The sequence below is a fragment of the Otolemur garnettii genome, unplaced genomic scaffold (assembly GCF_000181295.1).
Source record: "Otolemur garnettii isolate 467f Iridium unplaced genomic scaffold, OtoGar3 scaffold00092, whole genome shotgun sequence".
NCBI classification, from domain to species: domain Eukaryota; kingdom Metazoa; phylum Chordata; class Mammalia; order Primates; family Galagidae; genus Otolemur; species Otolemur garnettii.
Window position 1 is genome coordinate 2,113,039 of NW_003852487.1, and position 14,420 is coordinate 2,127,458.

At 42.1% G+C, this 14,420-nt stretch overlaps 1 protein-coding gene across 1 annotated transcript in view; it reads right to left on the reverse strand.

The window, feature by feature from the left end:
* Positions 1–14,420, reverse strand: part of SDK1 (sidekick cell adhesion molecule 1) — a 1,049,055-nt gene that overhangs the window by 196,628 nt on the left and 838,007 nt on the right. Inside the window, exons 15-17 of the mRNA XM_003795444.1 lie at positions 12,255–12,402; positions 11,119–11,259; positions 6,421–6,602 (exon numbers count right to left, since the gene is read on the reverse strand). Of these exons, the coding sequence (XP_003795492.1) occupies positions 6,421–6,602; positions 11,119–11,259; positions 12,255–12,402 (471 nt within the window). The remainder of the gene's footprint in view (positions 1–6,420; positions 6,603–11,118; positions 11,260–12,254; positions 12,403–14,420) is intronic.

Consider the following 14,420-nt stretch of genomic DNA (forward strand, 5'->3'; position numbering starts at 1 on the left):
TCACAGTATTTTCTCAGGTGCCTTTCACTGTTATTTAAACAATGTCTAACAACAACTGAATTTGTGAATCAAACATTAAATCAGCATTAAATCTGAACTACTGATGGCTTTAAATGATTATAGTACTTTCGCTCCCATACTAAATGGTTAGAAAGTTGCTCAAGTAAACATTGGCACTAAGAAAAATGCTTCTAATTGTACTAGGCGTTTAGTTATGCAGAACTTACAGTTATGCTCTGTGTTGTTTTTTCCACTTGAAACCAAAAGCATATTGATTTCTGGAAGTGTTTTCAAATTCTCAAGTAAATTCAAGTTATTTTACATTTCATTTTGTGTAATCATAATGGAAATTTGACAAGTGGGTTCCAAGTATATTGGAATTTTAGGCCACAGCTTCTGCGACAGAACCAACCTTTCCCTCTCGCACCCTGGAAAGTTCACTTGGCTGAGTTAATATGTCCCATTTAAAAACGCCTCACACAGAGAAGGTCACGGAGGCAATGTTAATAACATTGATTAAATGGGACTGGCAGACAAGATAATGGGAGATGGTGGATGAAGTGGGAATATGAAAAGTCAGGAAAGTTGGAAAGTTTAAATTACGTAATCCCTGCATGTTCAAGTGTAACTTGTGAAGAGTGAGAGTTGACAGACCATACATTTAACATATATCTCCATAATAAATGGCACTGAAAAGAAAAATGGGGTGTGTGGCCAGTGAGTGCTGGGTTTGGGTTGCTTCAGGGATCAACACCATACTGTGTTGAGCTAAAGGAAGGAAGGACTTGCTGTTCTTCCTTAAGGAGTTTCCTTGAAGAAAACTCATTTGAGACCCCAAATTGGCTGAGCTGCTGCAGCCACTGAAGCAAAGAGCTTTCCTCTTTCTCTGCTGCTGCTGAACCACAAGGCAGCATGTGTTGGCCCCACCCATACCCTGGGCACATGCGGCATCATTTGTAAGTTCTCTTTGGGAAGGACAATCTCACAGGCCCTGCACCTGCCTAGTAGTAGCGCAAGCCACACCATCGTCCCCCAGCACATCGGTATCTTCTCAAGAGGCACTACATCCAAGGGTCTTATTAAAGTCGGGAAAAATTTATCTCATTTCTCCTGATGCATCAAGATCATCATGTGGCCAAAGGGAGAAATAAAAATTAGGCTGGCTGGACCACAGCTTCACCTTCCCCAGGCTGAGTATTTCCTGCCTTTTGCGTGATCTCCTGACACATTGTCAAATTATGTTTCTATACATTCCAGTAATTTTCCCTATTAGGCTGACGAATAATTAATTTTATGACTTATTCTTTTCCCCTTCTACATACAGGCATTTTAATTATTCCCTTTTCAGCTTCAAGGACCTACTCAGGCACTAGACTATCTCAGCAATCAGTGCTAATAGCAGTGGGACTCTTCAAGTACCCCCCCCCCTTCAAGTACACGGGGGTTCCCACCGGCAAATGAGCATTGCTCAGCTGTGGCCCAGGCAGCCCCTGTGAGCTTGGGGCCTGAGGCTGTGGGCCCTTGGGGCCCCGGTGAGCAGGGTGGGCCTGGAGAGCGTGGGCTTGCAGTTTCTGCTGCTCCTGCATAGACGATGATGGAGTGTTGTCTGCGAGGCAGACTGCGATCCATCCAGGCTCTGCCTGCTCAGCAGGGTTCACTTTAGCAAGTGTGGCAGACACTGCTGGCTGCCCCTTAAGTGTCTGTCCCCCTCCTTCCTTAACAACAGATAGAAATGTGTCCCACTGAAAGGCTGTATCTTCAGCCTCTCCTTCACATGAACTGAAAGCGGAGCTCAGCAGGAAACAGAACTTCTAAGAAAGCTTCTTAAAGGTGGCAGCACTTGGCCATGAGACACTAACCTGAGCCTTCCTCCTTCTTGCCTTCTCAGTAGGGACATGATAGCTGGCAATGCAGCAGCCAGCTTGTGACTACGCTGCAAATGCTAGGTGGCAAAGCAAAAAGACAGCAGGGTCCTAATTCTCTGATGACTCTGGAACTGCCACTACAACTGCACCCTCCACTGCCTGCTTTTTTTTTTCTTTGCCCACCTTTTCTTTCTTTCTTTCTTTCTTTTTTTATTAAATCATAGCAGTGTACATTAATATTATCACGGGGTACAGTGTACTTTTTCTGTATACAATTTGAAATACTTTCATCCAACTGGTTAACATAGCCTTCATGTCTTTTTCTTAGTTATTGTGTTAAGACATTTATATTCTACAATTAGAGAGATTCACAAGTACCCTTATAGGATGAACCATAGGTGTGATCCCAGCAATCACACTCCCTCCACCCACCCTTCCCCCTCCTCTCCTTTCCCTCTCCCCTCTCCCCATATTCCTGGGCTAAAATTGGGTTATAGCTTTCCTATGGAAGGATGTGAGAAAAATAAAAACACACCTCCATTTTGTTGAAGCGACCATTATTCTGGGTCCATTTCTATCTGCTAGACCCCACTCCTTACCCAGACAGCTGCAAACTCTGATGCGCATCACCCTATGTAGACCACAGTACACCTCTCTTTAGGGATGGCCTCTTCTGCCTACAGCACATTCCTCTGGGTGCCGGCTGGGGGACCTTTAAAGCATGCTTACTATACTGACCTGCAGATACATGGAGGGTCACCACAACGAGTGAGGCTCATTTCTTTTCTTCTTGCTCTCATGTCATGAACATCAATCTTACCTTCTGGACTAAACAGTAGGTCTCCAGGGTTGACAATGTGTCAGGCATCATCTCTGCCCTTGATGCCATCCCACAACTCTGAGCACACAGTAGGCACTCACATCAATTCTTGAATGTCTATGTTCCATTTTACTATTAGTGGGGAGACTGACCACAAGTCTCTTTCTATACAAAGACCACTATGGAAATATTCAAGTGCTGTAGTAGATCCCAGTGGTCATGGAAGAGAAACAAATATGGAAAACCACCACAACACTGCTGGTCTCTGCATAATCTCCTCAACTTTTACCTGGATTGTCTTGTTTTCTCTTCACAGATCCCTTAGTCAAGGCAGATGTAAATGCCACAGTTTTATACATGAAAACTCTCAGGCTCAGAAAGGCTGACTGTGCTTCTTGAAGGTACCATACTAGTGAATACTAAGATTTAGGCTTGGATGAACTCCCAGGAAGGGGCTCCGTCTGGGGGTCACATGTTGATACAGCCATTTGCCTCCATCACTATCTCCTGAAAGTACTCAAGGTCCTGTTCTGTTGTCACCTTTCTTCCTACTGTAGCATCTCTACTCAGACCCTCTTTACCCAGCTCCCTAAGTCCTCTCTACTGAACTCAGTCCAGCCTTACCCTCTCTCCACCTCTCTTGCACTCATTCCACCTAGGTGGGGATGTAGATCAAGGACAGAATTGACATGCTTGCTTCATTTTGTTACACTACTAAGTAGCTGACCAGGAGGTTCTTGAACACACAGCATGACCACATCTGAGGCATCCAGGCTGTGGGTCAGCACCTTCCCCAAGCCATAAGCTCCTGCTGATACCAGCCAAGTGCCCAAGCCCAGATTTGGGCCAGTGCCATGGCCAATTCCAAGGGACAGTGTCATTAAGTGCTATCACCCCTATCTGTGCTGGGCTCCACCATGTCACTCAAACAAAAACAGGGTCAGATGATGCTTCCTAAGGAAGTCTCATTGGTTGTCACAGCCTGAGAAATTCCAGTGGCTCAGGAATGGGTTTAGGGTTGGAGTCAGAGTCTGGAAGAAGAGCATGAAATGACTGACCTTCTCAACACAAGCAGGGGGACTAACAATCCCACAGTGTACATAGGAAATCTGAAACTTGCAAAAAAGAAAGGCTGAGCCCCTACAAGGGAGAACCGACCTATTCGTGTTTCTGGAGCACACACTTGTATGTGCTTAAAAGATGGCCATCCTCATGCATACAAGGACATCCTCAAGAGTGTTGAAGCAGGGGACACCTGAAGTGAGGGTTATGACCATGTCCAAGGGGTGGCTCTTAATCTTCTGCTGGGCTCTATGTGCTAACATCAGACATCAAACACCCAGATAAGGAAGAGATGACCCAGCTACAAAAGGGGAGATGCAGATGGAAGCCTGCATGTGCTTATTCATAAACATCAGCTCAGTAATAGTCAAAAACAAAGTAGCGATGAAGAACCAGACTTAAACAAAAAGTGAACTGTAGTCAAGTCCTCATCCATATGAAGGAAAAATCTGTTTGTGAAGCCAAAGTATAATTGAATAATCTCTCCATCCAGAAGTTTGCTTGGTTACAGAGGCCCACCCATCATGCAACCATTTCTGGCAGAGCCCTGGCCTGTAGTCTGGGCAGTCAATCTGTCATCAACCACGTCGAAATCTCCTTGATGTCCAGAGACATCAGAGGCTGCTGTTATTACTCAGAGTACTGTGGTCTTGACTCAGAAGACTGAATGTTATTAATGCTGGTTCTGTCATTTGTTGGCCACATAATTTCAGACCAACTAAATTCAAGCTAGCAAATGTCCATTTCCCTATGAATGCCTGAAAACCAAATGTGTCCTCTTCTACCATTTAACTGCAAGCAGTCTGAGGAAGGGTCCAGGCCCATTCCTGTTTTTATACCCAGTACTGTTGCATAGGCAGCTCTGAATGAGTGCATAAGCCATGGCCCGAGTCTGTTTACAGGATCATGGGAGTCTCAACCAAGGTAACCTGGAAACTGTTTGGAAATGGTAACACACCACCGAGGTACATACCCCAACCCTCCTCACTGCCAGAAACCATCAGAGCCAGAGGAGCTCCCCGCTGTCTGTCAGACGATTGCTGCTGCTATCTCTGCTGTCTGCCTGCCGTCTTGCACACCTGTGAGAGATTCCACTTCCCAATGCAGCATTTGGATCCTGTCACTCATGGCTCCTAAACTTTTAACGGCTCCCATTGCCAACTGAATAAGAGCCAAATTCTAACGCCTCAAAGCCCTTCTCAATTAGATCCAGATCTGCTTTCCTTTGCCCTATGTAGAACTCAAATGCATCAGTAATAAAATTAAATAGTCACCGTTAATAGTAATAGGAGATTATTAATAGCAATAGTAGTCTTGGAAATAAGTGTTTCCAAGTTTATTGTTATTTTATTAAATAGACTAATTAAAGCTAACATTAATTGTTCAGGTTTTCAGCTATTTTCCTTTTTAAATGACTAATAAAGAATTACTTGCAGATGGACAGATTCTTCCTGGCTGTCCTGCATTTTTAAATATTTCTGCTAGTCACTGTGTGAGCAGAACTGACTGCACTTAATTTATAAAGGAGGATTTATGGACTTACAGATGACAACAGACAGCCAATCAATAAGGGATGATAATAACAGCATGTAATATCAAGGAACATTAGGTCTCAGGCATGATTTGGGAAGAGAAGTGGGCAGTTAGAAACCTTATCATTTGAAAAAGGTCAAGGCCTGGTAGCAATAAAAATGCCTAAGCAAATAAAATCACACCTGTGAATCAGGAGCGAGTATAAATCGCTGAGTGAAAAAGGATTTTAGAGTGTGTGGAAAAATTACTTCCCTGGGCAAGGATTTGGGTTGCTATAGGACAAACAAGGTTGCATCAAGACAGGGTCTATTTATTACTGCTGAAAGCAATAACAATGAAATGCAGATGTGGGGTGTGTTGCCCAATGCCCATCTCCTCCAGGGGTTGAGACATGAATCCTCCAGAAAGTAGCAAAGGAATCAGACACTGCAGAAAGCCTTAAATGGCATGGCTGGATGTTAGCACATAATAAGATCCACTGGCTTTATGACATTCTTTCTGGTCATTTTGGGGGAGGGGGTGGAGAGGGTTTTTCTTGATATAGCAAATTGTTTGCCTGTGTAACTAAAAAGGACCAAAAAAGCAAAGACTAGTTGTAGATTCTATTCCTAATAATCACATTATGTCATTAAAAATAAAATTATAAATAATCATTTTCCTTTTCCAGTTTTTGGCCGGGGCCGGGCTTGAACCTGCCACCTCCAGTATATGGGGCCAGCACCCTACTACTTTGAGCCACAGGCACTGCCCTAAATAGTCATTTTCTTCGAAAAACATTCATAGTATCATGTAGAACTACACAGCCAGCTTCACTGCAAAATATACAATTATTCCATTTAGGAAAATTCAATTCTACACTTTTTAAGAATAGGTATAATAGTGAGAGAATGTGTTTAGATAATTCCTGCCCTTACTAGCTGAAGAAAGCAGTTGGAATGTTACTTGTTTCCCTTACACAGTACTGCTTTAATTTAGGGACAGGTGGAGAAATTAGATTAAATATGTGGTGGATTTTCTTCTAAATGCTCCCTTGAGAACTGAATTTTCTATTTTTATTTCTAATACACTCCACTCAAGCTTTGCAAACCCTGCTCCCCAACAAAGACTCTGCCACCTCATGGATTTGGAGAGCACACTTACCTCCTTGTAAGGTGTACTCAGTCACCGCCCTGCTGAAGATGCCCAGGCCAGCCCCATTATAAGCTGCCACCTGTATTTCATACTGAGTCCAGATAATCAGGTCTGTCACTAGGCAGTAGTTCACCTCTGGGCTGGTGATGTTCCTCTGCTGATATTCTCCAGGCAGGCCGGCCAGGCGGTACCTGTACCAGAAAGGAAGTCCAAGACACAAGAGAATTAACTGGAATGAGGAATTGGGCTTACCTGTGGTTATGCTATACAGTTAGGGGAAAATGGATGTAAATAAACAAGAGCAGAGCTGAGAAGTCAGCCCAGATAACACCATTTCCTAATTCAATGATTTTTAAAAGTATAACCTAATTTCATGGTGATTATAAGCTCTGGGCCGAATAGAACTGACATTTCAACTATAATACAGTTAAGAAAAAATTACAGCTTTTTAAGTGTAACTTGTCTAGGAAATACAGTGACTTAGTACCAAAAAATCCTCATATGATTTCCACTGGGGAGTTGCTATAAATCAGTTTGAGAAATACTTCCCTCTCATGTCTCTGAAATGTGGGGAGAAATAGAAAAGCAAGCAGCATGTGGTCTGTTGGTCTCTGTGGACTGAGCACCCAGTTCTATTTCCATTTCGAAATTATAGATTTGTCCAAATATATCCCAGAACTAGGATAAGCAGCTTTGAAAAGGTGTTAAAACTTCTAAAATACTAGTCTAATGCTAAGTATGACAAATTGCTTTTCAGGGGACCTTTGTGAGTGCTTGGGAAGAATGTTCTTTGGTGTACCAAAGGCAAAAGTTTAAAGTTATGTTTGTGAAACAGGTGACATACACAACTCTAGACTTAGAAAATGTATAAATTGGGAAATTGCTATTTGTACTATGAAAGACTTTTATAGTACTATTTTGATTAGCAAATGTTTTTCATGGTTCAGTTTATAGAAGTTAATGCACTGAACTGACTCAGTTAATTTACTGAGCTTTTCTGTCTCAGTCCCCCGGGTAGAGCCAGGGACACGTACAGTAGGAATAATTGCCTAGTCATCCTGCAGCTTCCAAAAGCATCTAATTTCTATCCGAGCCATGATCTGGCCTCAGGAAAACGTGGCTTTGTATGCTAAGTAGAAAAGGGGGAAGATTGATAGGAACCCAAAGCCAGAGTAGCAACACTGGGCCTCTTAACTTTTCATGGCATGTTGAGACCTTCCCCTTTCTCCACAAGGCTGAGATTTACAGATCCATGTCATATACCTCACCTTTCCCACTGGGCATGAAGGGGAAGGATCTGAGGTAGATGCATGTGGGCCAGGATATTGGTAAGGCTGGCAAAACCCCAGAAACTCAGACCCTAAATATAAAACAACTTTCCAAAGAGAATGATGGCTGAAAATGCAATAGAGAAATAAATGGCAATAAAAGTTCTTCACAAAAATCAAGATTTTCTGAGGGTATTCCTTTGTCTCCTCTTGTTGCAGACCATTTGCACTTAAAGTCCTATCTGATAGGAAATACTAATGATTAAGGGCCACAGGACCTGAATACCCAGAAGGCCCACACCTCCTCCTGACTGCTTGCCCAGTGAGAATTGCAGGGGAGGGACAGTGTTATTCTGTGATGGGCAAAAATGAAAGTTTCCAAACCACATTTGGGCTGCAGATTCGGTCAACTCCTGATACCTACTGAATTAGCATGTTTTACTGAAGTATCTACACCAACCAAGCACAGGTACAACTCTCAGTTCCCCTATACAGTGTGGTGGTCCCTATAGCAGCAGACCACAGGGAGGATGGATTAACCCATGTAATAGATATTTCCATTTAAATTCAATATCTACAAAAGATGAACTATTAAAAATAATGTCATTGAGACAATTAGCCATTTGGAGAAAGGGAAACCTTGGCTCCATATCCACACCATATGCCAGAGTCACCTGGGCACATGAATGGTGCTAAGACCCCTCTATAATCACTGCATGGCCTCTTAAGAAAGGCTCACTTATGTGGACCCATCACTATATTATACACGTTCTAGAGGAAAGCAAAGGAATTAGCATCAGAAGACCCAGGCTGAGGTCCCTGCCTGGAAGGTCTCAGGCAAATTCTAAACTTCTCTGAAGCTCAGTTTCTACCTTAAAATGGAAATTATAATAGCATTTCATATCATTGTTATAAGAATCAAATCAAACACGGATGTGAAAGAGATGTGAAAATGTAAGAATCTCCTAAATACAGACTCATACATACCCCCACATATCTATATTTTATTTTTAAACACTGGTCTTCTACTATGAAGTATGTAAGAATCTAAGAGACAATTCTGAGAAGATAAGCCACCCATCTTCACCCAGACCACTCTCTTGATACCATTGTGAAAAACAAAGTGCAGAATTCACATCTTAAAAATAGGCTGTGCTCATTTCCAGAACAGGCAGGTTGGCCATTCTGACCAGTGGCTCAGGGTACTTTTGTAATATTCAAAGGATGTCCAGGAAGGTCACAATTAATAACGGAAGTACAGGGCATCCTCCTCTTACTGGTAGGATATGTTGCCCAGGAGACAGTCTCTGCCAGAACAAAATGATTTTTTTACACAGAAACAAACAGGAGAATGTTTTTAAAGGACATAACCCCTATGCTCGTCTCTAAGAAATACCCTGCCTGTTATTATAAATATTTTATTACTGCACACGCATCCTAACTACTTCTTATGGCCAGAGCCACGAAAGTGATTTATTTCCATTTGCTCTTGCACGCATTGTGCCTTGGATCTGACACAGAGACTGTGCCCTGGAGGATACATACTTGCAAACAGAGAGTTGATTTGCAGACCGGAGGATTATTCGGAAATGTTTCCAAGCAAATTCATTTTGGCATGGGTCTTTAATTTCTGAAAACTTTGATATGCACAGGCCTAGAGTGGTGTACCCTCCTATTAGGGCTTTCTTGATTTAAGCCCCTACAAATACAGATGCCCTCATCTCCTGCACTCAACTCTCTGACTCCATCACAGAAAATCCTTTTAACAGTAGTAATCCCACAAATAGAGAAATGTGCAGTCCCTGATGTGGCCTCATAACATCAGAGAGATTTCATTATTAAACTCTGTGCCCCAAGCCTGGTTCTGTGGGATGACTTTTAAAGTCCTTGCTTGACAGCTTCAGCCTAAGGAAACTTTTCCTCTGAGTGCCGAGAAGAGGCAGAGGCAGCTGGGAAGATGAGCATGTGCAGGCTGGAGAGGGCAACCAATTATTTTCATTAGTTGATGAGTACAGAGCAAGGGGCAAGGGGCTAGAACAGGCAGGAGCAAGGGGCAGGCATGCCTCAGGGCACCTCAGCCTCTAGGCAGAAGGAAGCACTGAGCTTCTTCTGGGGGGAGGCTGGCCAAGCAGTTAGGATTGCCCCAGAAGCATCAACAGAGAACAGAACCCAGGGCCCAACCCAAGGAGACAAACTCAGCGTCCTCCTCTCCTTCTTTGAAATGGGGAAGGACGTTTGGGGCAAGAGACAGAGTGGCCCTGCCTATTGATTCTTATCCTATGTAGACCCCAGGGATTGTCTATTAAAACACTTCAGTAGCTGATAATCTAGCTTATATTTAGAGTGGAATCCACACATCTGAGGAAGACCTTGGGTATAGTAGTGACTTGATTTAGATTGGCAAATACCTCATGTATACAGAGAAACATGTATTATTAGATGATGAGTAGATAATGAGACATTTCTACCCTGGAAATGAGTTGTCCTTCACATGCAAAGATAATGGAGTTAAAGAAGCAACACTTTCACAATTTCTTATATTTATCTAAGAAATTAAATTTAACCACTTAGACCTTTCTTAACTATTTATTGGTTACACACTCAGAATGAGGTCAGGGTAGGTATTTGGTTAGGAAAGGAATAATGGCTATCTATAGTTCTTGTCCCAATAAGGCCACTAAAATTAATACAACCACAGCAGTGTAATCTATGAGAGCTAATAATTACTGCTTTACTTTTTATGTGTGTCAACAAATCACTGCAATTATCACATTCAGTGCATTTTTTAAAATTAGCAGTAGTTTTGGCAAAAGAAATTTCTTCTCTTAAACACAGCCAAGTTCTGATACAGTTCTTTCATAGTTTTAGATGCCTAACCATGGCCTATAAGGCAGAAATAGCGAAACTGGCTACCCTTCTGGCTTGCTCTACATCTCATATACATTGGCCAACACCTAAAAAGAATGAGGTTGCATATAAAAAATATATAGATTTTTGGATTTTCTGTAAATACTAGAAGATCTGGTAATAATGAACAACATACTTGCATGGTGAAAATCAGCGAGTAAATCAAATTAATTATTATTAATATAAAATTATTATATTTAGTAATACACACCCTTGGTAAAATCTTTAATGGAAATAAAGGACCTATAATGGGTAGCATACCTTCCTCCCAAACCATAATACCCCCTTCCATTTTCATGCCAAAATGAAAATGTACCAGTTTTGTATGCATACTTTCTGGCCAGCATGCACTGAGCATCTTTGCAAGGCTGCCCACAATAGCTGTCTCCCCCACCTATACAGTCCTACTCTTACCTCAATCCCCTTGATTGCTGTTTGGCTCCTGAAGACATTTGAGTTTGCAGCCTCAATGAAGTAGATACTTGATTCTTTAGAACAATAGTCTAAAAATGGCCAATCATAGGCCACTTACCTGAGGATATATCCCCGCAGCACCCCATTGTGCTCTGTTTCTGGGGGTGGCTGCCATTGCACCATGATGGACTGATTGGTACGACCACTAGCCACTATATTTTTAGGGGGAGCACTGGGTGGTTCTTCAGGTAACATCAACCTAAAAATAAGAAATGAGTAGGAAAGAGATAAGTGCCAGAAACAAAGGATATCCATTTGCATTCTCTATCTTGCTGAATATTGAGCCTATTTACAAAAATCAAAATCGGATGACAAGAAAAGCAAAACACGCAGCTGATCAAACTGAAAGGACATGTGTGAAATAGTTACAACAAATCAACGTAATAGAAAATCAGTTAAGCAAGCAACAAGGAAGGCATAGGAGGTGACTTTGTTCTGTCTGAATAAACCACAGGCCTCCAGTTTTTAAAGAGATTACAAATCGGTATTAGTCAGCTCAAAGGCCCATAGTCTGAGACTCCCTCCAAAATGTTTTCTTTTTTCCTTTCAATATTTCTCATGTTAAACTCCCACATTTTGAAAAAAGTTATTTAGAACTCAGCTATTCTAAAACTCAAGCCCATTGAAAGCTCAGGTTGGTTAGGGAAGGCCCGATGAAATCCAATGAAGTCATTTTCCCACATTACATCAGAATGACCCTCAAAACTAGCCCTCCCAGGGACCAGTGAGCATGAAGACCACTCAGGAATGCTGCACCTTCATGACAACATTGGAGTCATTCAGCTTCCCTAAGGACTCCTCACTAGGTGTTTGTATACTTGTCAAGCCAGTGGCATTAGTTTCTCCTCTATTGGCAGTCATGGTAAATAAGGGACACGGAAAATGTGTAAGCTCTTAATTTCCTGATACAGAAGGCTGTGCTATCAGGAACAATTTATGTGGGCACAGCCAGCACCACAGGAGAAATCCAAGAAACCTGCCTTAGAGCAATTAAGGAAAAACCCATCTAACCCAACATAGGACTATGTTTTTCCTCTCTGTGATAGTTTTTTCTGCTCGCATTTTTGCTGACAACCCTAAGTGATGCAAGTTGGTTACCCTGATTAATTTTCCCCACCTAATATGATGCTTCCGTTTGACTTTCAAGCCCCAGCTATATCTCATGCCCACACGGAGGGACAGGCACTCACACACCTGCTTGTCTCTGTGCTGTACTGGCCCTTGCCCACTTGATTCACTGCACACACTCTGAACTGATAGGTACGAGCTGGAGTCAGGCCACTCACAGTGATGCCTGTCATCTCAGGGCCAACGTTTGACAGATGCACTTTCCATGGAGAGTCTAAAAGAATAAGCAAAACAAATTCAAAACATAGTGCATGTCTGAACATCAACAAATGAATGCAAATGCATTCCCGTAAATTAGCCAATTTACTTACCAAGACCTAGGAGGGGGAGTGATGTTATCCCCATTTAACAGACATTGAAACTGAGGCTCCCAGTCACAAGGCTAGTAACTAGTAGGCCTGGAATGACACTTGGGGTTTCCCACCCCAGATCTAGTGTGTTTCCTGTTACTCCCATGCCTCCATCAACAAGTAAAGGGATTTTTTGTTTGTTTGTTTGTTTAACGTGCATGTGGCAGTGGTTTAAAAGGAACCAAAATATTCCCAATTCCTGTGTTCAGTATGTAATGGGAAAAAGTTCTCTATCAGCTCACATGGTTGGGCAGATTGCAGATTTGTCTCCCAGAAAAGGATGCTGCACATGTCACTGAATGATAAATAAAAACTATATTCATTAACATTTTAATAAAAGAGGAAATGAGCATGATAAAGACAGATGGGCTGTGTATTCCGCAGCCCATCTGCGTGGCAGCCCATTACACCACCACACCCCTGAGTGGCTTTGGCTGGAGAGAGATGTAATGAAATTCACAGCTAGTTTAGAATATCTTTCCACCCAGCTTTCGGGCAGGTGTGCAAGAGTAACTCTGTCAGCCAAATGGGCTCTTGCCTGCAAGGCTTCAGAAAGTTCTGCTGGGGAGCCTACACCTTTGCATGATTTTTGCAGAGTTTAAACATGCTTTTTAGTCTAATCATTTTGTAGAGTGATGCCCTGGAATGAACAAGATCTGGCAATGGCTTCAAGCATCTACTGTCAGTTCCCACTCTGAATTGCAATGATGCCTAAACTGAATTTTCAAGTTATTAGTAAAGTAAAACATTGGGCGTTGGGATGATTCTTGTAGAAATTAAACCATCTTTCTTATTCATCTGAAGTGGTGCTCAAAATCCCTTTACTCACACTGGAAACGGCCAAAAAGAGGTGACATATGATTTCCACTATGGTGTTGGACTATGCTCAGATTGTAGATAGTACCAGCTGCATGTAAACCCTATGCATAAACTCACAGCCGCTTCTCCAAAAACCTAAAGATCGAGCCATGGGGATTCACAAGTCTGTGCCTGGGAGCTTATCAAAAATGTATTCTGGTTCCTTGCAGGTCACCAAGCAGTAGACACAAATTGCTCCAAAATGAAAATAAGACTTTCAAAGGCAACTTCTGTTGACTCACACAGAGATGTCTATCGCTAATTCAGAGTTTGTTAGCTGGATTCCTTAACACAAAGTTAAGTTGCTCTGAAACATGATGCCAGTAGGCTATGAAGATTGAATCTTTTTAATTATTTCAAATAAAGCTGCTTTTCCAAAAATGGCTTTGTGAGACTGCAGTCTTTGCTACCAGCTGGGCATTTCAGTGTTCTTGGCTTTTGATTTTCAGTGACATGGATAATTGACAGCTGATGAAGATCTTCCTCTCTGTATGTTTCCTTTAAACACACAATGTGTGCCTCCCCAATTACCTACAGAAAAACTAACGCCAGCTTCTCTTTTCACTTTGGGAGTCTGTGACCCTCCTGTTAGCATCAAGTAGCTCGTGATGACATGGTTTTCTAAGCAGGCTCCCTTACAGAAAAGAGCTATTTGCCAACATCGAAGATGAAAGAGCTTTCCCTAACGTCAGTGTAACTGGACTTGGTTGGTAGGAAGCAGGGCCTCTCTGTGCCAAGTCAAACTTCCATGGAAATGCAGTTCTCATTCTGAAGAAGACTGATACATAGTCAGAAAAAACCATGGAAACCATAGTTGGCTATGAGCTCTTCCCCTTACAGCTATTCCATTTTTCTAATTTCTTCTGTAAAAATGGAGGACAAACCAAAACCACAATGACATAATATCCCACACCCATTGAAAGAGCTACTCTCATAAAAATAAAGAAATAAAGAAATAAAGAAACAGAAAATAACAGGTGTTGGGGAAGATGTGGAGAAACTACAATCCTTGTGCTCTATCACT